The sequence below is a fragment of the Sarcophilus harrisii genome, chromosome 6, assembly GCF_902635505.1.
Source record: "Sarcophilus harrisii chromosome 6, mSarHar1.11, whole genome shotgun sequence".
Lineage (NCBI taxonomy): Eukaryota > Metazoa > Chordata > Mammalia > Dasyuromorphia > Dasyuridae > Sarcophilus > Sarcophilus harrisii.
This window is the reverse complement of record NC_045431.1, coordinates 149,895,363-149,921,163: the sequence shown is the minus strand read 5'-3', so window position 1 is coordinate 149,921,163 and position 25,801 is coordinate 149,895,363. Positions and strand designations below refer to the sequence as shown.

At 33.0% G+C, this 25,801-nt stretch overlaps 1 protein-coding gene across 5 annotated transcripts in view; it reads left to right on the top strand.

The window, feature by feature from the left end:
- Positions 1–22,470, top strand: part of AFF1 (AF4/FMR2 family member 1) — a 191,043-nt gene extending 168,573 nt beyond the window's left edge. For all 5 annotated transcript variants that reach the window (XM_031944200.1, XM_023505763.2, XM_012552040.3 and 2 more), the window contains 8 exons: positions 5,121–5,203; positions 5,315–5,375; positions 12,871–13,007; positions 14,619–14,690; positions 15,247–15,340; positions 15,465–15,508; positions 17,097–17,326; positions 18,185–22,470. In XM_031944200.1, coding sequence (XP_031800060.1) covers positions 5,121–5,203; positions 5,315–5,375; positions 12,871–13,007; positions 14,619–14,690; positions 15,247–15,340; positions 15,465–15,508; positions 17,097–17,326; positions 18,185–18,306 — 843 coding nt within the window. In that variant the 3' untranslated portion in view covers positions 18,307–22,470. The remainder of the gene's footprint in view (positions 1–5,120; positions 5,204–5,314; positions 5,376–12,870; positions 13,008–14,618; positions 14,691–15,246; positions 15,341–15,464; positions 15,509–17,096; positions 17,327–18,184) is intronic.
- Positions 22,471–25,801: the final 3,331 nt, after the last annotated feature.

The following is a 25,801-nucleotide window of genomic DNA, read 5'->3' as shown; positions in this document are numbered from 1 at the left end:
AAGTTCCTATGTCCCCAGTATATCTGAATATCTGAAATATTCAGAAAATTGCTATATTTTATAAATCGACATAAGATAATTAAGTAACAATATCTGAGATTATAAAATTATTTAGATGATCTCTTCATTCTGTACTTCACTTTCAATGTTTAAATGTGGTCTGAAATAGTAAAAGGTGAGAGAGAGACACAAAATTTTAATTGTTTTTTCCTAAAAGCAAGTGAAATTACACATTGCTCATTTGCTCATTTATTACCCAGAGTGAATAAATTTGTAGCAGTTTCTCCATTATTATTTTAAACATTTATCATTTCTATTTTTTGTTTTTTTACCCACTCATTCTTCAGGATGTTATTACTTAATTTTTATTTAGGTCTGTATCACATGCTCCTGGTTCCTTTATTCATTATTATTTTTGTTTCCTTGTAGTCTTAAGACAATTCCTTTATTGACATTTTTTGTAAAGGATCCATGGAATGCTGAGGGAAAGTATTCTTGAATATTCTCTCTTAAAAATCACCCTATATTAGTCATATCTAATTTTTGAAATAGTTTATTCATCTCTATTTCCCTTTTTATTTTTCTGTTTGATTTGACTAGCTCTGAGAAGGGAATATTTTCTTAGTATTAATTCTGTAATATGTCAGTATCTTTACAAGTTAGCCATTGTGACAATGCTTTTTATCTGTTTAACATAGTCAGTTTTTTATTGTTGAGGTTATGCCTTTGACAGTAATGTAGGTTTCCAAGGTTAAAAGGCCCCATTTTAACAACTGCTCTTGAATCTTTCCCCAGAAATATTTATTCTCTCTTTTTTTTAAAATTTATTTATTTATTTTTATTTAATAGCCTTTTATTTATAGGATATATGCATGGGTAACTTTACAGCATTAACAATTGCCAAACCTCTTGTTCCAATTTTTCACCTCTTACCCCTCCACCCCCTCCCCTCGATGGCAGGATGACCAGTAGATGTTAAATATATTAAAATATAAATTAGATACACAATAAGTATACATGACCAAAACGTTATTTTGCTGTACAAAAAGAATCAGGCTCTGAAATATTGTACAATTAGCTTGTGAAGGAAATCAAAAATGCAGGTGGGCATAAATATAGGGATTGGGAATTCAATGTAATGGTTTTTAGTCATCTCCCAGAGTTCTTTCCCAGAAATATTAATTCTCAATAGAGCCAGTCAAATTCAGAAGACAGTGTTTTGTGACTATACATCAGATCTGTTGCTCTTGTTTGCATTTTTTTGCTTGTCCTTTATTACCCTTTAATCTTTTGATCATTTGTCTCTTTTGATTATTCCCAAATCTATGAACTTTAAAAATTGATAAATGAAAGTAATTATTATAATTATAGCACTAACTTATAATTAATGGGTTTTCTTTATAATCGTAAAAATGAATTTTATGAAGAAAACATTTTGTTTTGTTTGAAAACATTATTTTAAAAGAGACTCTCACTAGAGGCAAGAAAGTGGAAACTGGGTGGATGCTCATCAGTTGGAGAATGGCTGAATAAGTTACGGTATATGAATGTTATGGAATATTATTGTTCTATAAGAAACAATCAGGAAGATGATTTTAGAGAGGCTTGGAGAGAGAGACAAGCAGAACTAGGAAATCATTGTGTATGGCAACATCAATGTTAATGATGAACTTGACTCTTTCCAACAACAGAAATGATTGATGCTAGTTCCAATGATCTTGTGATGAAGTTAGCTATTTACACCCAGAGAGAGAGGACTGTAGGAACTGAATGTCAATCATAACATAGCATTTTCACTTTATTTGATGCTGTGCAGTTGCATTTTGTTTTCTTACTCATTTTCTTTCCTTTTTGATCTGATCTTTCTTGTGCAACAAAAGAATTATATAAATATGTTTACACATAAAGATTTCACTAGAGGGGCTCAAGATACAAAAAAAGGTGGAGTCTCTAATTTTTTGGGAGCTAGTTTTTTAACCCTAATTACCTATAGTGTACAACTCTCCTAAAAGTATTAGTGGTAAGGGCCTTGTCTCATCCTCTTTTATATGTCACCTCTCAACAATCTTTTGAAGTAGGTGCTATTATCATCCCCATGTTACAAACAAATAACTGAACTAGCCCAGGGTTACTTAGCTAATAAGCATTCAAAGTAGGATTTTTGCTCAAGTCTAACAATTTCTACCATATAGCTACCTCAGTTCCCTATGTCTGGGTAGCTGCTTCATATCACTGTCCAGGTCAGGTCCTGTTCTTCATAAATTGTACCTTCATGTTCTGTTCTTACTTTTTTGCCATTCCAAAAGGATAGAAAAACTTGAAAGCCTCTCAGCTACCTTGCCTCTAGAGTCCTACCTGTCATTACCTGGGCTGCCCTTTCCCTCTATCTAAGAAAAGTTTTCTCTCTCATACCATACAGTTGCTTTAAAATGAGAATTTTAATGAGAATTTAAAATGAGAAAGTCAGTTGTGGTTTAGAATTTTCCTTGTCACAGAAATCTTGGATTCCAATTTTGCCGTAGTGCCCAAATAGTTTTGTAAAACTAAATTGCAAAGCAGGTACCAGTCTACGTTGGTAAAGAGAGTTTCCTCAGCCAGAATTCCTGTACTAATGAAGTCATAGTCTTATTTACCCTTCCCTCCATGCAATGAAGAAATAAAGATTTTCCCTTTAAAGTATAATATTAATTCATTGTTTCAAAAAGATCCTCACTTCCCAACTTTATGTTTTTATCTAACTTTAGCCACATGAAAACAGATTTCATTTCATCTGCTTTTATTACTTTCTACTATTTGGTCAACTTAGATATTAAATATCCTATTGAATTCTTAGTTCTTTGAAAGGAGTAATTAAAATTTTTCCCTTTTTATGGAGAGTGTAATTTTTTTTTTTTTTTATGTTGAGGCTTTAACATTGTTTTAAGAATACCATCCATCATTTTCTACTCTTCAGAATATCATGCCAAATTTTCTTTTTAATTTCTTGATTGATCTTTGTGGACCTCGTAATCTTTTTCTGTTCTGATTGGTTTTCCATAGAGGGTGCACTGTATTTTCCTTATTGCCTACAAAAATTTTTCTTTAGTGTTATGGATTTGACATTTGACTAATATGTTATTTGGTAAAATTGGGATCTTTTTCTTGTCCTGTGGATTTATACAAGCTATACTTTTGCCGTCTACTTTTTATATGATTGTTTTTCTTTTCATGAATTTTTTTCTGAAAGTTTTACAATTTCTTGTTCTTGTTTTGTAAGAACTTTGTTTTTCCTTAGTAATGCTCTATTTTTCTTTCAACTTTTGAATTTTTGCATTCTGATTCTTTTTTTCCTTTTTAAATAATTTACTCTAGTGAAAAATGGTGTTTTCTTAACTTTTAGCTTCTGCTTATATTTTTTCACTGATTACTTTCTGAATCATTCTGGAAAGCTTTGTTTGACATTAACCTCCACTGTCATATCAAAGAATCTTTCAGGATTTTTTCTATTTCCTTCAGATTTTCCACAGGGAGTTTTAATTTAGATTCATTTTTTGTTTTTGTCTTAAGGTTTTTGTCCATGAAGATGACTTTTTATTTAAATTTTTTATTCACTGTCTTCTTGTTCAACTTGAATTTGCCTATATCAATTACTCCACTGATTCTTAGATTATGTGTATCATGAACTGTGCTTTTTACTGTGTTTTACTTAATCACCTGAAGATTCAGTGCTATTGTGCTCTTTCCTATTACTTGTTCTCTGCGGAATCACTAGAAGTGCACCAGACTTGCTCTTTAAAGTTTGTGAAATACTGATTACTTTGTTATTTCAACAGTCTCAGAGGCCATAAATGTTGGATTCTTCTCTACTTTTCCTATTCCTAGTCTTCTAGGTTTGTTTCACACTTACTAAGATTTAGTTTTTTTCACATTGATCCAAGAAGAGTAGGAGCTGGGGAATCGGGGCAGATGGGATTCTTCCACTTTCACTTAATTCTCCTTGATTTGCTGCTGTTTTCTTTTATAGCTGTAAACATACTTGTACTTTTGGCTCCTCTGTCTTAATTTTACTTCACCTTGGCCTCCATATTCCTATGTAAATATCTCTTATGCCACGGGGCTGCTTTGCTTTCTGAAGTTCAGACTACCCTATGCCAATGAATCAGTAGGCTATGGGAGGAGGGAAAAGGCCAGAGCAGCAGAAAGGACCAGGGCTCAATTCATAAAAGGGAAATCAGTGCCTACCATTGTTGATTTCAACAGCCCACCATGTTGGGATTTAGCCAAGGGGAAGACTGTAGGAGAGCTGGAGCAGCAAAATAGAAATTCCAGGAATACTATATATATAATTTTTGTATCAGTTATCCTGAATTTTCCTCAAAATTTAAAAAATAATTTTTTTCATTTATGGATTTAAAAAAGCATTTCCATATCGAAGTCAACAAAACAGATGATTATACATGAAACTTCAAATTTACTCAATAATTTGTTATTTCTTTCAAATATACTAACAAAGTTAACATGTAAATTTTGTTTTTGTTCTCTAACCCCACCCCCACCCCCGCTTTTTGCCCTAGAGATGGCTATTATTAGTCACAAATAAGTATATGTATGTAAAATTATTCTCAGCATAGTTCTTTTATCAATTATTTCTCTGGATGCATTAGTCCTCATACTTAGTTTGCTCTAGTGTATTTGCCTTGTATTTGAGATAGAAGACTTTTAAGCTCTCTTTGCTTTTGATCTTAGCTATCTTCCCAAGATTCTTCCCTTTCTCTTCCTGTTTGACACTGAAAAGAATTTTCATCCTTTTTATATCTCATCTTCTTAAACTGCAGTTCCTGACCCTATGTGGAATCTTGTAACTGAATGTGGGCCTGTCAAAATTATGACTATATTCATAACTGACTGGAAGAAAATTTTAATAGCAGCTATGCTGATAAATTATATGTTATGTCTTTTGGTTTAATAGGAGTGAAAAGAATCAATAAATAATCTAGGATTTTTTAGTGATCAGAAAAATTAATTCTTGAATTTAGTCAACTTTATATGGTGCTTAGTTTCACCTTTATTTTTCACTTCTGAAGATTGATTTCCGAACTCTGAACTGAAATACTCAATTCTGAACTGCCTTATTTTTCTAGGCATCTCCAGGTGATCTTTTTCCTGTGCCTTCTTTGCCAAATGGTAACTCCAAGCCCCCAAAGCATCAAGTCAAGCTTGAAAAGTAAGAATTTGAGTAGTTTGGGATTTTTAAGTTAATCTCAAAAAGTGCACCTAAATCCTATGGATTTTTGTGGACTCATTTGTGGTGGTGTTTTTTTTTTCTCCCTTTCAGACAAGTTGCTGCTTTTCACCTGAAGGAAGCCAAAAAGTTAAAGCACAAGGCAGAGTCAATGGTGAGTGTTCTCTTCCCTCTCTTCTGATCATATTTTCCCCCTGTTTTTAAGGTTTTAGTATTTTTAGCCTAAGTTCTTATGAAAATTATAACAGGTTCCTTTAGACTACCTTACATGAGCATTTGTGGAAAGTATAGATTTTAGAACTAAAATTACTGACAAATTTTATTCCCTTGTTGATTTTTTTAAAAATATGCACATATTTTCTTTCATCATCATATATATATCGGCATCTCCAAAATTTTATTACTCTGTGATGTATAAATGGCTATAGTTTCTGGGTAATTAATCCTTTTGGTAATCATGGTAGCATATAATTAATAGAGACACTTAAATAACAAAAACCCCTCATGGAATCCACACAATGCTTATATCAGGGGTCCTCAAACTACAGCCTGTGGGCCAGATGCAGCAGCTGAGGACGTTTATCCCCCTCACCCAGAGCTATGAAGTTTCTTTATTTAAAGGCCCACAAAACAAAGTTTTTGCTTTTACTATAGTCCGGCCTTCCAGCAATCTGAGGGACAGTGAACTGGCCCCTTCTTTAAAAAGTTTGAGGACCCTTGGCTTTATATGATCTTGGAAGAGTGGATGTACCTGAGAGTACCACCAACATGTAATGAAAGAGAATGAATATAATGAGAGATGGACCAATTCTAATAAGGGGGTGAAGAAAAAGGACTTTAATTGTGTCCTTTACTTCCAAATCATCCCTTGCTTTAGGCAATCTAGACAAAAGTTCTGTCATTTCCCTGGACTTCTCTGTGTAGAACACAATGGACTGGAATTCATCATAAATTCTTTGTTAGGTTTTCTATTTGAGGAAGCAACAACTCCACCTAGATGAGATACATAGTCTAGGTGAGGCAAATTTTTGGGAGAAGACAGGGATTTCTCCAGTAATTTGTCATTTAATAATCATTTAAATTCAAATATCTGAAAGACTCAGTACAAATTCAAATTACTGTGCAAACTGGATCATCACTATACCAACTCAGTCTAAAGAGCCCAGGGTAAATCTGAGTATAAATCCAATTCAATTCAACAGGTATCTGTTGTATACAATGTACATGACACAATACAGGAAACTTCACATTCTAAACCACAGTGGATCTAAGCTTACAAGTCATTTCCATCCTAAAAACTAGAATTAGTTTCCTGAAGCAGTTTTATTCTAGGAGTGATTTTGGTTAATGTAATGAGCACTGGGGATACCCAAAAAAAAAAAAAAAAGCCTCCCTCACCTTTAAAAAAGCTACCTTTCTAATAGCTCAAACTCTAATGGGTAAGACTATATATAAACTATCTACAAATCAGGAAAAATTGGAAATAATCAACAGAGTGAAGGCATAGATAAAGGAGTATTGGAGAAAACTTTTTGCTTAAGGTGGAATTTGAAGTGAGACTTAAGGGAAGCCAGGAAGTTTAAGATGTGAAGTAAGAAAAATTCAGGCATGAGTATAATTAATGAGTCATTATGGAGTCAAAATGGTATACAATTTCTGGTAAGAAGGCATGAAAGGCAGCAATGTGCAAATAAGGAGATTAGACTATATAAGAGTGATCCAGTTTTTCTTTTTCTTTTCTTTTCTTTTTTTTTTTTTTTTTTTTTTTTTGACTCACTCATTTTTCACTTGTGTCCAACTCTTCTTACTCCATTTGAGACAGAGACAGTAGAGTAGTTTGCTATTTTCTTTTCCAGCTCCCTTCACAAGTGAGGAAATTGAGGCAGATTAGGTCCAGGATTACACAGCTATTAAAAGTGGCTAGATTTGAATTCAGGAAGATGAGTTTTTCTAACTCTCGGGTCTGGTAGCACTCTATCTATTGTATGACCTAGGACTTAAAACAAATACAGAATTTTATATTTGATCCTGTAGGTAATAAAGAGCTATTAATTTCTTCAATGAGGAGATGACATGGTCAGATCTATGCTTTAGGAAAGATCAGTTTGAAAGGTGAATAGAGACAGATAGCCTGCAGTGGAGGAGACAAACCAGAAGGTTATGACAATGGCATGAGGTGATGAAGGCCTGCATTAGGAGGGTCAGTGTTGGAAGTCAAAAGTTGTTACAAAGGTATTATTGGTTAGATATGGGAGGGTGGAGGAATGTGAGGGAATGAAAAGCTATGGTTGTGAATTTGGATAATTGGAATATTCCAGTGACCGCCTAGTAGGGAAGCTAGCAAGTGGAGAAGATTTTTGGGGAAAGATAAGTTCAGTTTTGGTTTTTAGTTTAGTTTAGTTCAGTTTGAATTTAACGTTAAACTGGATATTAAGTTTGAGATGTCAAATAGACATTAGAGATTTGAGACAGGAGGTCAGAAGAATAATGAAGGATGAACAATTTGCATAATGATGATAATTGAATCCATGGGAGCTAGGGTAAGGTTACCAAGTGAAATATAGATAATGTGAGAAGAGCAGAGGGCCCAGACAAAGTTTTAGGGGACACTCTCACTTTGAAATTCCTTTTAAGGAGACTCAAATGGGAGTGGTCAGTATCATAAAAACCCAAGAATTATGTGAGTATAAAGGAAAAAAGGGTGATCAGCAATGCCAACGACTACAGAGAGGTGAAGAAAAATTAGAAATGGGGGGAGAGTTATATTTGGGATTTAAGAGATAATATTGAAAGTTTTGATGAGAGCAATTTCAGTTTAATGATAAAATTGAAAGATAGGTTGTAGAGTGTTGAGAGTGAAAAGTTAGAGGCAATGATTTGTATTTTTTTTTTTTTTTTTTTTAAAGATGAATCCTTTAGTCACAACAGGGAACACAGTGGTAGCAGGGGTGGATAACTCAACAGAGAGTTTGTTGAGTATGTTATGAGGATGGTTGCTGAAGAAAATTTGATGGTGTGAGAAGTTCACCTTGGCAATGAGAATGGCCATTTTATGTGAAGTGAGGGTAAAGACAGATATCGGAAGAAGGCATCTGAGTGATGTGGAAGACAAAAGAAAATTTAATTTTCCAATGAAACATGAGCCACAGCTCTCAGATAAGAGAAAGTGGAATGAAGGAGATAGAGGAGGTGTGATGAGAAATGAAAAGTTATGAAAAAGCCATTATAGTGAGTGGAATTGAATTGTTGACAGTTATGTAAAGGGCTTGCTTTGCTTCAGTGAAGTTTGAGATTGAGATTATATAACGTTAAAGAATTGTTACAGGGATAGTGAAGTTCAAGACAAACCCTGAAGAGGAGAATAACTGCATTACATGTATAAGTGAAGCTTCAAAGAATAATAAAGCTTAAGCAAAAATTCAAGTTAAGAATTCTAGAGTTAAAATTAAAAGATTTAAAATGTGTTTATACGAGAGCACTACAGGAAAACATTTTGAAAAAAATGAGAGCTATGGAATAAAGAATTTGAAAGGTAATTTAACAGTTAGACAGAAGCTATATACAAATCCTTGCCCGTGCAACACCTTAAAAATCAGAATGGACCTCTGAAAAAATCCAACGACCACATTAGAGAATAAAAATATTAAAGCAAAGTGAAAGGCTGAAAAAATAGAAGAAAAATAGATGATTTCTCAGTAAAAGCACAAGTAACTTTGAAAACAGATGGAAGAGAAATTTTAGGAAGCATTGGACTAACTGAATATTATGCCTGGGGGAAAAAATCAGCTTAGATACCTATTTTAGGAAATCTTGAAAGGAAATTATCCAGTATTTTTGTAACTTGAAGGCAAAGTAGAAATAGTGATCCAAAATGAATTCCTAAATGAAATTCCAAAATGAATTTAGAGTTTCCAAGTCAAAGAAGTATTGCAATGAGCCAGAAAGAACAAACTGAGAAGCACAATTGAGATCACACATGATTTATCAACCTCTATTCCAAAGTATTAGATCTTGAACTATCCGCCATCTGGCAGAATAAATAGACAATGAAAACATAATTTCTCCAGCACAACTGTGTATAATGCTTTAGGGCAATAATGGATTTTTAATGAAATAGATTTCCAAACCTTTCTATTGAAAAGACCAGAAGTAGAAACTTTGAAGTTCAAACACAGGAATTCAGAGAAACATAAAAAGGTAAACATGAATGAACAACAATAATTGTATCAAAAAGAAATAAACTGCTTACATTCTAATATAGAGGGCGGGTGATGCATTAACCCTCTGAGCCCTGTAATTATCAGGGATCATAGAAAAAATCTAATTAGACAAGGACTAGGAATTATCCTCTTGTCTTGATGATTTTAAGAGAAGAGTTAGATAGTTAGCAAAAGAGGAATATGAGAAAGGAAGGTTAGGAAAAATTATCTCACAGAAGCAAGGTGCTTCAGTACATTGGTATAAACAAGGATAAAGGTATGAGGAGGAAGTGACTGATACTTGAACCTCATCTGAATTAGTCAAAGGATAGAAGAATGCATACAAACACATTTGGGCTCAGAAATACATTTTATTCAACATGAAAAAGGAAAGGAAAAGGAGAAGTAACATGGGGTAATCAAAAGGAGGGTAGAATAAAGGAAGAATTAATCCTAAGCAAAACAAATTCTATAAAGATACACAGAAATCTTTATATCTTTTTTTGAAGTGGCAAAGAATGGGGAACTTTGAAATATCTTAAATTATAGTCTAAAAATGATAGAATACTATTGTATTATTAGAATGAAGGGGATGTATTTAGAAAACCTTGGGAGGACTTGTGTGTACTGATGAAAGTTTGTAATAATGACTACAATATCATAAAGAATCAGGAATTCTAATCATCATAATGAACAAATATGATTCAAGAGGACAAATAGTGAAATATGTTAATCATCTCCTCCTGATAAAGAAGTGAAAGATTCAGAATACAGAATGACTTTTTTTTTTTTTTGCACAATGCTAATGCAGAAAATTTATTTCAATTTTGTGTATGCTTCCCTTTTTAGTTGTGTGAATGTGTTTGTGTTTTTTCTGATAGTGAGGTTCATCTGATGCTCCAATTTTCTTCCATGTTTGTATGATCATTTTCCTTTGATGGATCTCAAATATGACATTCCACCTTTTTTTCTACCGTCTCAACTAAAATTTAAAACTAAAACTTTCTGAACTAAATTGTTCCTTTATCTTAAGACCCTCAGAACAAAATTAATTTATCTTGGGTCCTCTGTTTTGATTTTAATTCTCTCAATAGGCTTTGAGGACATTAAACTCTTTTTTTGAAGGGGGACCCCTATTTTTTTTCCCCTTATTAGAACTAGTAGCACTATATTTTTCATACCACTCTTCAAATGCTCAGATAAATTTACTTTTCGAGTTTTCTCTGAAATTTTTTTTTTTTTTTTTTTTTTTGCATTTCACAGATCTTACTCTTGTTTTGATTTTTTTCACTAGAAATTCCTCTTCCTGTTAAAATAAAATACTTTTTTGTTCCTCTATAGAATTATCCTTAAATTTGCAGAATTGGAAGACTATCTTTTACTTTTTGGAAGACTGTATTCCATACTTTTCTCCTTCTTAAAACAGAAAGTACCAGCTCTAGTTCCTTACTACTGGAAATACTTTTTTTCTGAATTCTTGTGGGGTGTTTTTTTTTTCCTTTACTATGGAAGTTTTAGGTCTTGACTTTCACATTCTTTGGGATTTTCCTTTTGTCTTTTCCCCCTCTCCCCAAGGAGTTAGTTAGTAGTCTGTTTCTGCCATTACCTTGCCTCTGGTTCTAATAGATCTTGGCAGTTTTCATTTATGAGTGATTTATGATAAATTAATTTAGGAGTCCTTTTTTTTTAATCATGACTTTTCGAGTGCTTAATGATTGAGATTATTAATCATTAAAAACCAGACATTTAATTATGCACGTGAAATAATCATGTCATCTTAAAAGTATTCCTCTAAGTTGGAACTCTTTTTTTTTTTTTTTTTTTTTTTTTAAGTTGGTATGGTCAGAATTTTACATGAACACAACTAGTTTCTAATAATTTCTAAGAGAATATAATAAAAACAGATTTCTGTAGTAGAATTTTAGTTTTTTTCCCCCTCAATTAATTTTTTTTTTGAAACACTTAAATATGAAAAGTACAGATATGGATTTCTCCTTAAATTGTTTCCTATGTCAGTTGTTTTTTATATTAGATTTTCTTCCATTTTTTTCAATATTTGGATTTTTAAATTTTAATTTTTTTTAATTATCCAAATTCTATCTTACCACCTGCCTACCTGCAATTCTTCCTCAATTACGAACATAAGGAAAAGAAAAGCCATTACAAATATAGTCAAAACAAATTTCCATACAGGTCGTGTCCAAAAGAATAATTGTCTTATTCTGCACTCTAGATCCTTTACCTCTCTATCATAATGTATATAGCATGATTCAGTTACTGAAATTGTGGTTAAACAATACAGTGATATGAATTTAGCATGATAGCATTCTGTCAGTATTTATCTATTATAACCTATTCGTTAATTTCTTAATCTATGGACACCTCAAGTTCTACCTTAAATAAAAGCTATAAATATTTTTATACATATTTAATTTCTTAATACTAATCCCTTTCTTCATCTTACTTCCCTCTAATTCCTCTTCCCAATTTTTTTCTTTTTGAAGCAACTGTATTTCTATATCCAACTGTGTGTATGTGTTCTTTTGATCAGTTAAAATGATAATGAGATTCAAGTGTGATCCACTCCCCTCAAACCCTCCTCATTTGTGTGGATGTTTACTTTTACACTCTGAGTCTGTGAGATAATTTCCCATTAACTTGATTTCTCTTCATCTCGGTATATCTCTCTTTTTCTTAAGATCAGCAACATTTGACAGAACTATTCCTAGACTTTGTTTAATTGTACTTCTTATGACTTCTGATGATAAAGTTCTATGGGGACATGTATCATCTCCACATATTTGGTTGCAGGAATTTATCTTTGTTCATTCATGTTTACCTTTTTTGTGCTTTTCTTCCTTTCTGTGTTTGAACTTCAAAATTTCTACACAACTCTCTTAATAAGGAAATTCTCTAGTTTATTAATAGTCTCCATTTCCCCTTATAACATCATATTCAGTTTTAGTGGGCAAACCTTCTTGACCTTAAACCCCTATCCTTTTCCTTCTGATATATTCTGAGTTTAAGTCCTTTAAAGTAGAGGCTGCTAAATTATGTGTGATTGTGACTCATCATTATTCTGAAATTCTTTTTTATGACTGCTTGTACTATATTTTCTATAACTTTGACGCTTGGAGTTCAGGTTATGATTTTTCTGAATTTTCACTTTAAGGTTTCTTTCAGGAGATGACTAATAGAGGCTTTCTACCTCCATTTTGTGTCCTCATTTTGATGACTGTTCCTTTCTGACATACACGTTTGGATGTGTTTTTCCATAGTTCATTCACATTGTTTTCCCCATGATATTCTAGATCTTTTATTTTCCAAATAAATTTGTTGTTATTATTTTATCAAGTTGTGTAAAGTAGTTGATCATTTCATTGACATAGCATAAAAAGTCAGTCTCTTTTCAGCCTAACAATGATTGTGTTGTTTTTTGTTTCCCTACAGTCAGACAAGGTTGGAAAAGCATTTAAGTACTTGGATGCTGTCCTGTCCTTTATTGAATGTGGAATTGCTTTAGAGTCTGAAAATCCAACATCCAAGTCAGTTTACTCCATGTTTTCAGACACTGTAGATTTCATTAAGTAAGTATAGTGACTTTGGTACATTCTTCCTCTCCTCTTCCTTATGTTTACTTTAACATATTTCTTTTGAAATTTTTTTACAATGGTGGTTCAAGATAATTTCAATAGACATGGAATGAAAAATTCCATCCATATCCTAAGAGAGAACAATGGGGCCTGAATGTGGATTGAAGCATAGTATTTCCTTTCTTGTGTTTTTTTTCCCTTTCGGTCTGATTTTTCTTGTATAATTTGACAAATATGGAAATGTATTTTTAAAAATTGCATATATTTAACCTATATCAGACTTAAAGTCTTAACAAAAATGAATTGAAAACTATATACTTAATTTGGAAAAATAGAATACTATTGAAAATTTTTTCTAAAGAAAAAATAAAAGTATTTTCTATTAAAACATGACTTTCCCTGGTATCTTAGTTTAAGAATCTTTTACATAATACTTGAACTTAAGTGCTCAAGGAAAGGAAATACCACCGGTATATGCAAAAAGTAATGGATAGTTTGGATAACTGTTCTATGAAATGCTGCCTCTTACTATGAGTTAACCAAGTCTAGTTTTCTTCATTCCTTTCTTACTTCTAATTCTACGTTCTACTTTTTATTATCTGTTTTTTCACCTTTCTGGAGGGAAATTCTATAATACAGGAATTCTTGAACATTGGATTGAATTACTATCTCAAGCAGTCGAAGTGAAATATTTCCTCATTCAGCTTTTTGAATGACTTAAACCATTAGTTTTTCAATCAAGCAACACTTATTAAGCACCTAAGATCGTGAAGACTTTAACATATATAAAAGTGGCATAGACTGCCATATTGTATTACCTGTACTATTATGATTTAAAATATTTTATATATGCTGGCAAAAAAACTGAATTTCATAACATTTTAAAGCTTTTTATTTATCAAAATAGTGTCTAGATACTTTGGAAACACAATATATCAGTGCCTTGTAAATAAAATAGTGTCTAGATACTTTGGAAACACAATATATCAGTGCCTTGTAAGAAAAGTCTTAAGCGATTTCTTTACATTTATATAAAATGATGGTGCTTGGGGTATACCTGCTTTATTTGACCTTTCTCCTCCACAGGCATCAAGGTGGTATAGTGGCTAGACCATTATACTTAGAATCAGGAAGGCCTGAGTTCAAATCCCTAGTTTCATACACTTCCTAATAAACAATTAAGTGTGTGGCCCTCAGTAAGATATATAACCTGTTTGCCTGAGTTTTCTCATTAAAAGTAGCTGTCTTGCTGCATTGTTGTGATGGTCAAATGAAATAATACTTGTTGCTTAGCACAGTGACTGGCATATAGTGGGCACTATATGAATGCTTATTCCTTTTCCCTTCTTTCTCTCTGCTTCACCTCTACCCTTTCTTTCCCCCCCCCCCCCCCAATCCCTGTCCATCTTTCCTCAGAACCTCATATTTGGAGATCATGGTTTTTACCTTTACCAAAAGCTGGGTCAATATTTGACTCCATGGATCATCATTTTTGTTGCTTTTCCTTCAACCTGCCTTCAATGTTTGGCTCCAGGAAAATTTAATATAATGAGATTTGTGTTTGGTTTCCTAACTCACTGGGTATGTTTCTCTGCTTCTTTACAGATTCATACTGTCATTAAAATCCTTTCCAGATTCTCCACCATCTACACAAGAAAAAATTTTCATTGTTTTATGGTGTGTACCTTTTTTATTCCATGTGTTGCTTAGAATTTATTTTTGCATCATTTGAAGACCTGTTATATAAAGAAAATTTTAAAAATTTTTTTCTTCAAAATATATAATGTATTATAAAGGGAAGTATTGGGATGATGAATTAATCTAAAAGGGTTAAATCAAATTAAGTGCTTAAACATTAAAATGCTTTTGGGACATGGTCAAATTTTATAAACTGATTGATAACCAAATGGTTTATACTTTGCATTTCATAATTTGTAATATGTTCAATGAATATTCCCTCTATATTTTTATAAATCTCATTAGATACATATTTAAATATTTGCTATTTCAATAAATTTTCCTTTTTTGTGATATCCCTAGGAGACCAATATGTGTATATACATTTTTTCTCTAAGATATGTTTCCTCTCTAGTATTTTATTTTCCAAAAGAATTATACATATATGTTTTTATTATTTTATAAGTGACCATTTATCTTGATCTTGCATTCTGTGGTCTTGATCTATTTTTAAATTTCATTAGTCAGCTCATTTCTATTTTCTTTTTATATGTAGCATGCGTTGTCAGTCCATTCTTTACATGGCAATGTTTCGTTGTAAGAAAGACACTGCAATAAAGTATTCTCGGACCCTTAATGAACATTTTAAGGTATATTGCAACTTATCTTTCTCTTCTTCTTTTTGATATTTTTTTCCCAATACTAGGAGATCTAAATTTAATAGAGTTTGATGATAATGCTTGGAGATCATAAACTTCCCCTTCTTTATTGCAGAGTTCATTCAGAGCGGCACAGGCAGCTTCTTCAGGTATCTCAAGGTAATTGCAAATCTCATTAAAATCTGTAAAACTGATCTTTACATTTACTACCTGGTCACATATTTTATACATACAAACATAAACATCTAGCCTTAACTTTTACTTTTTAAATTAAAAAATTATAAGATTCTGTTCATACTTATCTGTCACTTGAACTTAAGTCATTATTTTCTTTATAAAATTCATGGTTTTGTAAAAAATGTTCAGGAAGAATACATTACATTGAATTTTATAGTTGGAAGGAATCAGATAGATGAATGATAGATGTGGATTATATACAGATTAGATATGTAATCTATATATAGATTACATAATATATCTCTAGATTAACCTATATTTTAATATAGATAATTTATACATTTGATATAGATATGTTGGATTATAACAGATTTAGATCATATACCCGTATGTAATCTATAACTACATATCATTAATATATACTAATGTCAGATATATAACATATCTATATGTACTTATGTGTCTCTCTCTCTCTCTCTGTGTAGTTATTCATTCCATTTTTTTTTTTTTTTAATAGCCTTTTATTTACAGGATATATACATGGGTAATTTTACGGCATTAACAATTGCCAAACCTCTTGTTCCAATTTTTCACCTCTTACCCCCCCCACCCCTTCCCCTAGATGGCAGGATGACCAGTAGATGTTAAATATATTAAAATATAACTTAGATACACAATAAGTATACATGACCCATTTTTTTTTTTTTTTTGATAAAAAAAAAAATTGAAATTCAGTGGTTCAGTGTCTTACCCATGGTTCCTAGCTGCTTATTAGGGCCTGAGCTGTGATAATAATGTAGCCCTGACTCCCAGCTCTATTTTCACTTTTTTAACAATAACTTTCCCTGATTCTAACATTTTGTCCTAAGGATGAAATTACTGATCAAAAAAGGAAGTAGCTTGTTCTGCCTCATATTTGTGCAACTGTTTTTTTTTTTTTTTGGTTTTTTTTTTTTAATCTCATTTATAAGAGTCCTTGAGAGAAAGTGCTACTAAATCTAAAGTCAGGGACAAAACTTTTGCAGGTTTCAATCTTATGGTTTCATCCTCTATGGAAATTGTAGATTTCCAAATATTTTGCACTTCAGCTTTGGAGAGTTGTTTCTGCTCCTTAATTGGTTACGTGACTTGCCCATTGCCACACAAACAGTAATATGGTATCAGAGGTGAAACCTGTCTCTGATTAAGAGGCTGACTTCCTAACCACTGAACCATGTCACCTGCCAAGTTCTTATCCATTTGGAACATTTTTCCATGAGGGTAGATAGCCATTGTTATGCAAAGTACCCCTGCATCTTTACATCTACTTCGCTCCAGAAGGTTGCTTCTTTATAGGGAAGAAAATGATCTTTTTTTTTGTTTTGGAGGCAAGAGACTTTTTGGTTTGGTTTTTTTTTTCCCCTTAGAACAAGGACAGCTTTTAAATTTTATTTTAATATATTATGATATTACATGGTACTTGCTGTGTTTCCATCTACTCGCTATTTTGATTGTTTATTCAGATGTGGTTTGCTGAGTTTATAAGCTGATCACCTAGATATGTAACAAGACTCTTTCTCTTTTTTGCCAGAAATATAAGCACACCGTCACCTCTGTCTCCTATGCCTTCTCCTGCAAGCTCTGGAGTTTCCCAGCCAGGGTCAGGTGCTGGCAGTGCAGGAAATGGTGGCGTCAGCTCAACTGTCAGCACCCCTGTTGTAATTCAAAATATGACCTCTTCCTATGTCACCATCACTTCCCATATCCTTAATGCATATGATCTTTGGGAACAAGCAGATATCCTAGCGAGGAAGAATACAGGTGAGAGAGAGAGAATGTGTATATACCTGTTCATTTTTCTGCATTACAAAAAGAGGAAGAGGGACATATTAAAATAGGGACTATTAGTCAGATTGCTGAATTACTTTTGTCTTCCTTTTTTATCCTGACAGAACTGCTTAAAGAGCATCTTCATTTCTTGGCCCCAGGTCCTATTCAGCAAAATGAGTAAATGCTAGAATAGGATTCCTCTTCACAAACACCAAAATATGAGAGCTTTTTCCTATAACTTTTATTTTCTCTATCAGGTTGATAAAGCAGAGGCAGAAAAGTTACTGGCTTTTATCATCTGCTGAGTCCAACTTGTGGACTTGTAGGAAAGGTAGCGTGTGTTGAGTTAGTTACCACTCTGGGATTTTGACATAGATGGAGAGAACATACTTAGTCATCCATTTGATCACTCACTTGCTGTTCATTTCACTCTTAGTAAATTATGTATATGAATTTGTGTTTATATATATACTATTTTGGGTTTGTTTTTTTAGATGAGTAGAAACTTTCACTATGGCAAGGGCCATGATTTGGAATGTGGAACAAAGGTTTCTTTAATCTATATAACTTCGAATTAAATCCAGTTTGTGGGCTGTGGATAGTCTGTTCACAGACAATAGGATAGACCCCAGTTATCCTCCTTTTATTGCTATTTGTTACTTATTTATTATTTTATTTTATTTATTACTATTATCTTCTTGCATTCTGTTCAATGCCTACTGAGAAGCATGCATGTTCTGAGTAGCTCAGTGGTGATAGTTTGAGATTCCTGTTTTCTATCTTTAACATAATATTTCTGGAACCCTAACTTCATTAATTCTTTTTCTTGTTTTCTTCTCCTCTTAACAGAATTTTTTACAGAGCTTAGTGCTAGTGTCTGTGCCCTGGTTTTGAATAGCAGTCTGATGGAGCTGGTCCTCTACATCAGACAGGCCTTAAAGCAGCTACGGCAGATGGCAAAACCGCTCTAGCCAGTGGTTAGAGCGTCTCAATGCCTTGTTGCACTTTGGAAACCTCAGAAAGAATGGCCCTTGGCTTTTTTGGGACCCCAGCTCAAGAGTGGAATGAACTCCATTGGGAATGTGACCCTGCTTCCAAATCCTGAATCTGTGCCTACATCTTTGGGCAGGACTGTGTAAGTCTACACTAGAGAAGAGAGAGATGAAGAAGCTGCAGAGTTGGTGATTTTCTTTCCCAAGGACAGAAGTGCAATGTGTATAGCCTGAAAAGTTGGTTGTGTGTCAGTGGTCTGTAAACATTTCTCTGGCTTTATAACAAACAAGCAAGATAAAAATTATAATTTGATAATAAGAAAAAACAATTCCAACTTTGAAACTAGATACATCTCATCTCAAAATCTTCCACAGTCCATTCTTACTAGTAACACAAAGAATTCTTCCCTTGAATTTTTTTTTTTTTTTTAAAGAATGAATTTTGGTATAATGTTTGAAATGTTTTATGTCCCTTTATTTTTCAATTTTATTTATTTTTTTAATTGTGAAGAGGAAAGGGAAGTATTTGTTTCAGCTGCCATACATAGAAACAGAAGTTGTGAAGGATTCTAAGGTATCATTCTGTCTACCCTGTGAAGTAAGACTTTGATGAAATCTAGCATTTAATTCATACAATTTGAGATATGATCTTCTATACTGTAAGTTAACTTTTTAAACAATATTACTTTGGTTTTCTTTTACTTAGGGACAGCCATAGAGAGAATTATTCTGAGTCCAGAGCTGTGGAGAAAAAAAAAGACAGAATTTATGGAGGCATTCTAATAAGAGTAACTATATTCTGCATTTCCTGTCTTAATGAAAAGGGAACCAGCCTTTATTTCTATCAAGCTTAGTAGCTCATGGGTTTTTGTTATTTTTTTCAACTAAAGGTAAAATATGAGGGATTAAACTGTAAGACACCCAGAAACTTGAAACTCAAAGAAAACTGAAATCCGTTTTTGTTTTTTTGTTTTTTTAATTATAGTGACATTGTTTTATTTTGGTCACAGGTTATTTTATTTTCAAGATTCTATCACAATGAATTGTTCTTTCTGGAGGAAATTAATTTCAAATCTCTTGGGGGCAAATTCTGTTTCTTGTCGTTCCAAGAGGATATGAAAGCATTGCAGTGATGATTTTACTTGTTAATAAATTTTCCAGCACATCTTGGCTCCAAAACTCTTGAGTAAACCAGACTTGATTACATTAATATAAAATTATGCCTTTCCTCCTAAATTCATTGCCCTAATGATGCACAGTTTTTCATTTTTAAAACCTTCAAATGGGAAAACTTGGGCAAAGGCCTTGTATTGCTGAACAAATATATCTGTGATACCAAAACAGATTTTTCTATGAGCTAGAGAATTTAAACACTATTTTGACTATAATATATTTAAAAGCTAATTCTCCTTTTTGTTTGCTTTCTAATAGAAACATTTTCCTGCCCATACTTTCCCTGGAATCATTCCATTCATTTCATATGAGTTTTTGCAATTTCTTACTTATTTGAAGTTAAATTAATGAGACCCTAAAATGTCAAGTGATAGTAAAAATCTTCCAGGATAACTGATTGTATAGGCTGCAAATGTTACAAATGAGAAAGGATAAATTTCTATATGTGAATATAATCCTTTAAACTGCCTTTATTCTGTTCTTCCTCATATTTTCTTGGGTAAAAGTTTGTAGAATTAAAAAAATCCAGAGGAAAGACTACAAAAGCATGTCAGGCTATCCCAGCACTAGGAATATGAGCTCTTAGTCCTGTGGCAAAGCTTAGTTCTGATCCTTTTAAAAATACATCATCAAAACTAGTTGTAAATAAGCAATAATTGTCAGGTTGCAATTTTATGGCATTGTGTGTATTCACCATTTTGGAGGTTGAGTAAAGAGTAGCAGCACATCTGGGATCATTTAGCTACATATACCCTCTATTCAGGAAGCAGAGGAGAAAAATACAACTTTAGGATGTTGAGTTTTGTTCTTCATCGTTATGTTCTGATCTATGCACGTCACGTTGGTGTATGAGCTCTTTGTGAGCTCAAGTCCATGTAGACTACTTCACAGGTGATGAAAGAGCTTTTATTTTTTCTTTTTCAGTGGCCTTGCACTTTCTGGGGGTGGGGGGTGGGGTGTTTTATGTTGAAAATTCATTTATTCTTTATAAGGTTGATCGATTTACATAGTTTTATGTGCACAGTTTGTGAGCAATGTATGATTCAGGTTCTTACTGCAATACATACTGCACCTATGAGAGAATTACTCGTGGATCCCTTTTTATGTATTATATAAAATGTGCTGAGTCCTGTTAATTAATATTCACAGTCTTTTGCTGTTACAATTGTATATAGGAATTTAAAGGATATTTTAAAAATCAGATGCACTTTTTTCATTGCATGCTTCAAATCCCGAAGGCAAAATTTATACTTAAGCAGACAATTAAAAGACTAGTTTATAAAAGTAAACCTTTCAATTATGTGATATTCTGATACACGGTAAGAAGCAAGCAGTACACCCTTGACAGTGAGATAAATTGAATTTTCCAAGAGAAAAAGAAAAAGCAACAAAATCTTCTTTAGGTACTATAGTTTTTGCTGGATGTCTCTTTATTTTTGTTTTTCTTTTTGTAGGAAGAGGAGGAATATTTTACTTAGAAAAGAAGCCTTCAATTTTTCTGCCCTTCTGGAGAAAATTTAAAATGTGAAAGAATTTGATATTTTAACATAAACTCTGTTGAACAAAACCCACTTTATAAAGTATATTCTCAGTTCTACTGAAAAGATGGTAGCCACAGAGAGTGAGAGAGGGGTGTGTGTGTGTGTGTGTGTGTGTGTGTGTGTGTGTGTGTACACACAAACTAGAAATAGGCAAGAGAGGGCACACAGATAGAGGTAACTGAGATATTGAGACATATTTTGGCCATCATTAGGTTGGTGGCTTGGTTTTTTCCCATACCACTCAACCTGGAAAATGTCTGATTTTAGGAATAGAAGGACTTTAATTTTAACACACTCATCGAGATACTCTTAGGGCAAAAATGTCAAACTCACATCTTGAACCTGATTAAAATATAATTAAGAAGTTTATCAAAAATAAATTTAAAATATAGTTCAACATAGAAAATATTAATGTGTGATTTTCTGGTTCAATTAGTGACTGGGAGGGATGTTTCTCTTTGAGTTTGACAACACTGTTCTAGGGTATTTAGTAATTATATATAGATTTCCTATTCACCAATACGGGTTTAGTATTATGATTAAATGTAAACTTTTTAAAGAATGAATTAATTCATTTCTTCCCCCTTACGTCCCCAAAAAAGAGTGAAAAAAGGTTATATTTTTGACAGCTAAGGCTATGTATCTGTCAGGGGAAAAGTGGGTCCAATGAAATTGGCCTGATTTTTATAATGAAGGGTTTTCTTGATAAGGGTTTTGTTTTGTTTTTGTATTTGTCTTTTTCTTTCTGAGAATTTTCCCCACTCAGTGGATATATTTATTGAGCCTTTATTGACCAAACTTAATTTTAAAATACTATATTATTTATTTAGAGTTTGTTTGCTTTGGATTTTTCCTTTTTGTAGCTCTAGATGATAATAAATATGAGTTGAAATATTAGGTTAAGGAGAATAAATATAAAGCTTAATATGTGTTTTCACTTTCCTCCTCCTTGTCTTCCAACATACCCTTTCTCCTCTTCACCGTTCTTTGTTCCAGACACTACATGACCCCATTGGTTAAGTTTGTCTTAATAATCTATAATACTTCCAATAGCCACTTCCACTTCAGATTAGCAAAATCTAGAGCCTTGTAAGAATTGGTGTTGCTTTTTTTAATCATTAATTTTCTCATTGGGAAATAAAATCATCTGAAAAAGAATTGTGTTATAATTATATAATTAATTATGTTATGATTTGGATGATGGTAGAAGGCTCCATTTCAGTGGAAGTACTTCCTCCTCCAAGTAATTTTTTTCCCTTTCTCTTTAACATGCTACCTCCTTTTACTATTCCCATTATTGTCATTAAGTGGAAGTAGGGGGATTCTCCTTGCCCCCCCACCCCAGATGTGGTTTTTTTTTTTTATTTGTTTTGGAGGCATGAGGTGGGTGGAATGGGATTGGGAGATTTAGTAGTTCATCTCCAAAAGCTTCACATGGTATTTTTGGTCACCATGCCATAAATACATAAATCAATATGGAAGTACTTTCTCTTTGAGCAATTTTGTACGCTGGCTGGCAATATCTTTAATTCCTCTTTATATCCTCACTTTTCAAAAAAATGTATTCTTACAATACTGGTGGTTTCCTATATTCTTCTTGGTCTCCATAGGGAATTCTGCCCCCTCATGAGTTGTCAACTGATAATTAGTTATATTGAGAAATGTCTATACAAGGTGACTTGGAGAATGAAAAGTATGGTTTGGTTCCCTTCTTTGTGAGTATGGGAAGTAGACTGAAAACAACTAATAATTTAGCCACATTTGTTAGTTTTAGGCCCTTTATTATGAGGCCAGATGGTGGCTTTTCTAAAGAAATGAAATTTATTTTGCTTAAAAGTTAGCTTTTAAGTGATTTACACAGGCAGTATTAACTTTGCCAATTGTCCAGGACATCAAAATGTATTGATTTAAAAAAAAAAAAAAATACTGCACATCTCCTTCAAATTTAGTACCTGCTATCCATTTTTATCTTTATTTTTTTAGATTTTTTGAATGTGATCATGTTTTGGGTATTTGAAGCAAGTTTTGCCTTTTTATTTATTATCATTATATCATTTTTTTTTGCGCCTTTATTTGTAATCTTTGTGATAAATCAGATCTTAGTATTATTCATCTGAAGAGGTTTATTTTTAAATGTATAAATTTCCATTTGATGAATGGGGAATCACTGGTCTCGAAATAATCTACATATTCATTTAATCTTTATTGTCAAATAAATTGTCAGCAACATTATTCAGCAGTAGTGATTTTTGTATGTAGACTTTGTATTTATGTAGTGATTTCAAGGGGAAGATGTGCAAAAAAAAATTAACATATATAAATGTACTTTATTTTCTTTAGTGATGAGATTGCCTTCTAGAACTTCTCTGTTCATACTATTTAGCTGCCATATATTGTCCTGCAAAGGGACATACCAGAACTGTGAGGAAATTTTAGTTTTTCTTTTATGGAAGAAAAAATTTGTGGAAGATAATTCCAAAGATGGCATGTCATAGATCTTTTGCTCATAATTGCAGTTTTCAAAATTTTTGAATTTACTTGTTATTTTTAAATTCTTTTCTTTTTACAAGAGGATTGTTATAAAATAAAGTATTTAGAAAAAATACTGGATTTGGGTCCCTCTGGTGTTATTTCTTTGTTTTCTTCAGATCTTTTCATGTATAGTATTATATTATCTCTTCATTAAGAGTCCTACTTCAATGGTTCATCATAGAGACTGAATATATCTTTACCACTTGCATGCAATCCAAGGCAAGTAGATTAGTTTTACCAAGCTAAATTGACTTCAGGGTGATTCTAGAAGTTGACTATAATATGTGATATTTGAGAACCAGTTCTGAGTAGTATAATTCAAATATTTGTGAATTTTTGGGGGGCTGGAGAGAACAAAGGGAGTGTTTTGTGCGTCAAAGCAGATTAAAATTTTGTACAGCAATGAAATTTTAATTTTATTTAAAAAAAGGAAATTTTATTTCACTTTGAAGAATGCTATTGTTGTACCTCATTCCCTTTGATGTTCTGACCCAATTTCCCTAATTGTCCTATTTAGTTACTCTGCCTCAGGTTATAACCTTTCCCTCTTAATGTTTGATGAGATAAAGGTCTACCTCAGTTGCTCTGTCCCAAAACCCCAGGCTATAATCATTCCCTCTTAAATGGTTAATGAGATAAAGATTTTATATCTTTAGGTTATAATTATTCCTTCTTAATGTTTGACAGGATAAAGATTTATCTATTTTAGACATCATTAGAATATCAGTAACCTTTCCAGTACCTCTCTCCATTGTGTCATCCTAGGTGCCTCCCCCCATTAAGTTATCTCCATCCAGGTACCTCCCCCATTATGTCATTGTTCTTGTTATCCTATAAAAGAGACTTGCTGTCTAATGCTCAATGCTGGATTCTTTGAGATGGGACCAAGATCCATTTGGTCCCAGTATATTTCTCCATTTAATAAACTATTAAATTGGTTTCTAATTTCTTTCTTGCTCAGCTTCTCCAACATTACACTGTTAACTGAGAAGTTGGAGACTGTGTATGGGACCTTATTTCAAGTGTGGACACTGACATATTTTGTCTAAGGCTAAATGTCAGAGATGTATAGCAATATTCCATAAAATTGAAAATAAATAGATGTATTGGAACTTAATGATCATATGGAAGAATACTTGAAATCACTAACAAGAGAAATGCTTATTAAAATCACTTTCACCTCATATCTAGCCTGTTGACATAAGTTGGATTTACTGACTGAACAATCTCCACAGAAAGTGGGACCAGAGCCTTCTCCCTGCCTGAGCCTAGGGATCAATTTTATCAATTCTTCAGTTTCCCTCTTGTCCACCACACACATTCAGGATCTTATCTGACAACCAAAAAATAAAAAGATTTACCTGAACTGATGCAAAGTGAAGTAAGCAGAACCAGGAAAGACTCAGGATCCTGAGGGAGAGAAAAAGGGATCCCACTCCTTGTATGGGAGGAAGGGGGGTGGGGGGGGAGTAAGGTTTCAGAATCCAGCTCAAAAGACAAGGGTCCAGGGGATCTATAGGAAGGATACTGAATTGAATAAACATTGCCAGACATAAATCCAGATCTTGATAAGTGACTCTTCTTGACACAGAGACTTAGGCTTGTGAATCATGAATTATAACCTACATTTGAGAACATTAAGGTGCTTTAGGACCCAGCTCCAAAGGGAACCACCATCAGATGGACAAAATGTGAGCAAACAGAAACTAGAAACTGAGTGGAGGCCCATCAATTGGAAAATGGCTGAATAATTGTGGTATGTGAATATTTTGGAATATTATTATTCTGTAAGAAATGACCAGCAGGAGGATTTCAGGAAGGCCTTCCATGAACTGATGCTGAGTGAAATGAGCAGCACCAGGGGATCATTATATACTTCAACAACAATACTATATGATGATCAGTTCTGATGGTCCTGGCCATCCTCAGCAATGAGATGAACCAAATCAGCTCCAATAGAGCAGTAATGAACTGAACCAGCTACACCCAGAAAAGGAACTCCGGAAGATGACTAAGAACCATTACATAGAATCCCTATATTTTTGCCTGCCTGCATTTTTGATTTCCTTCACAGGTCAATTGTATAATATTTCAGAATTCGATTCTTTTTGTACAGCAAAATAACGGTTTGAACATGCATACTTATTTTGTATTTAATTTATACTTTTAACACATTTACCATATATTGGTCATCCTGCCATCTAGGGGAGGGGATGGGGGGAAGGAGG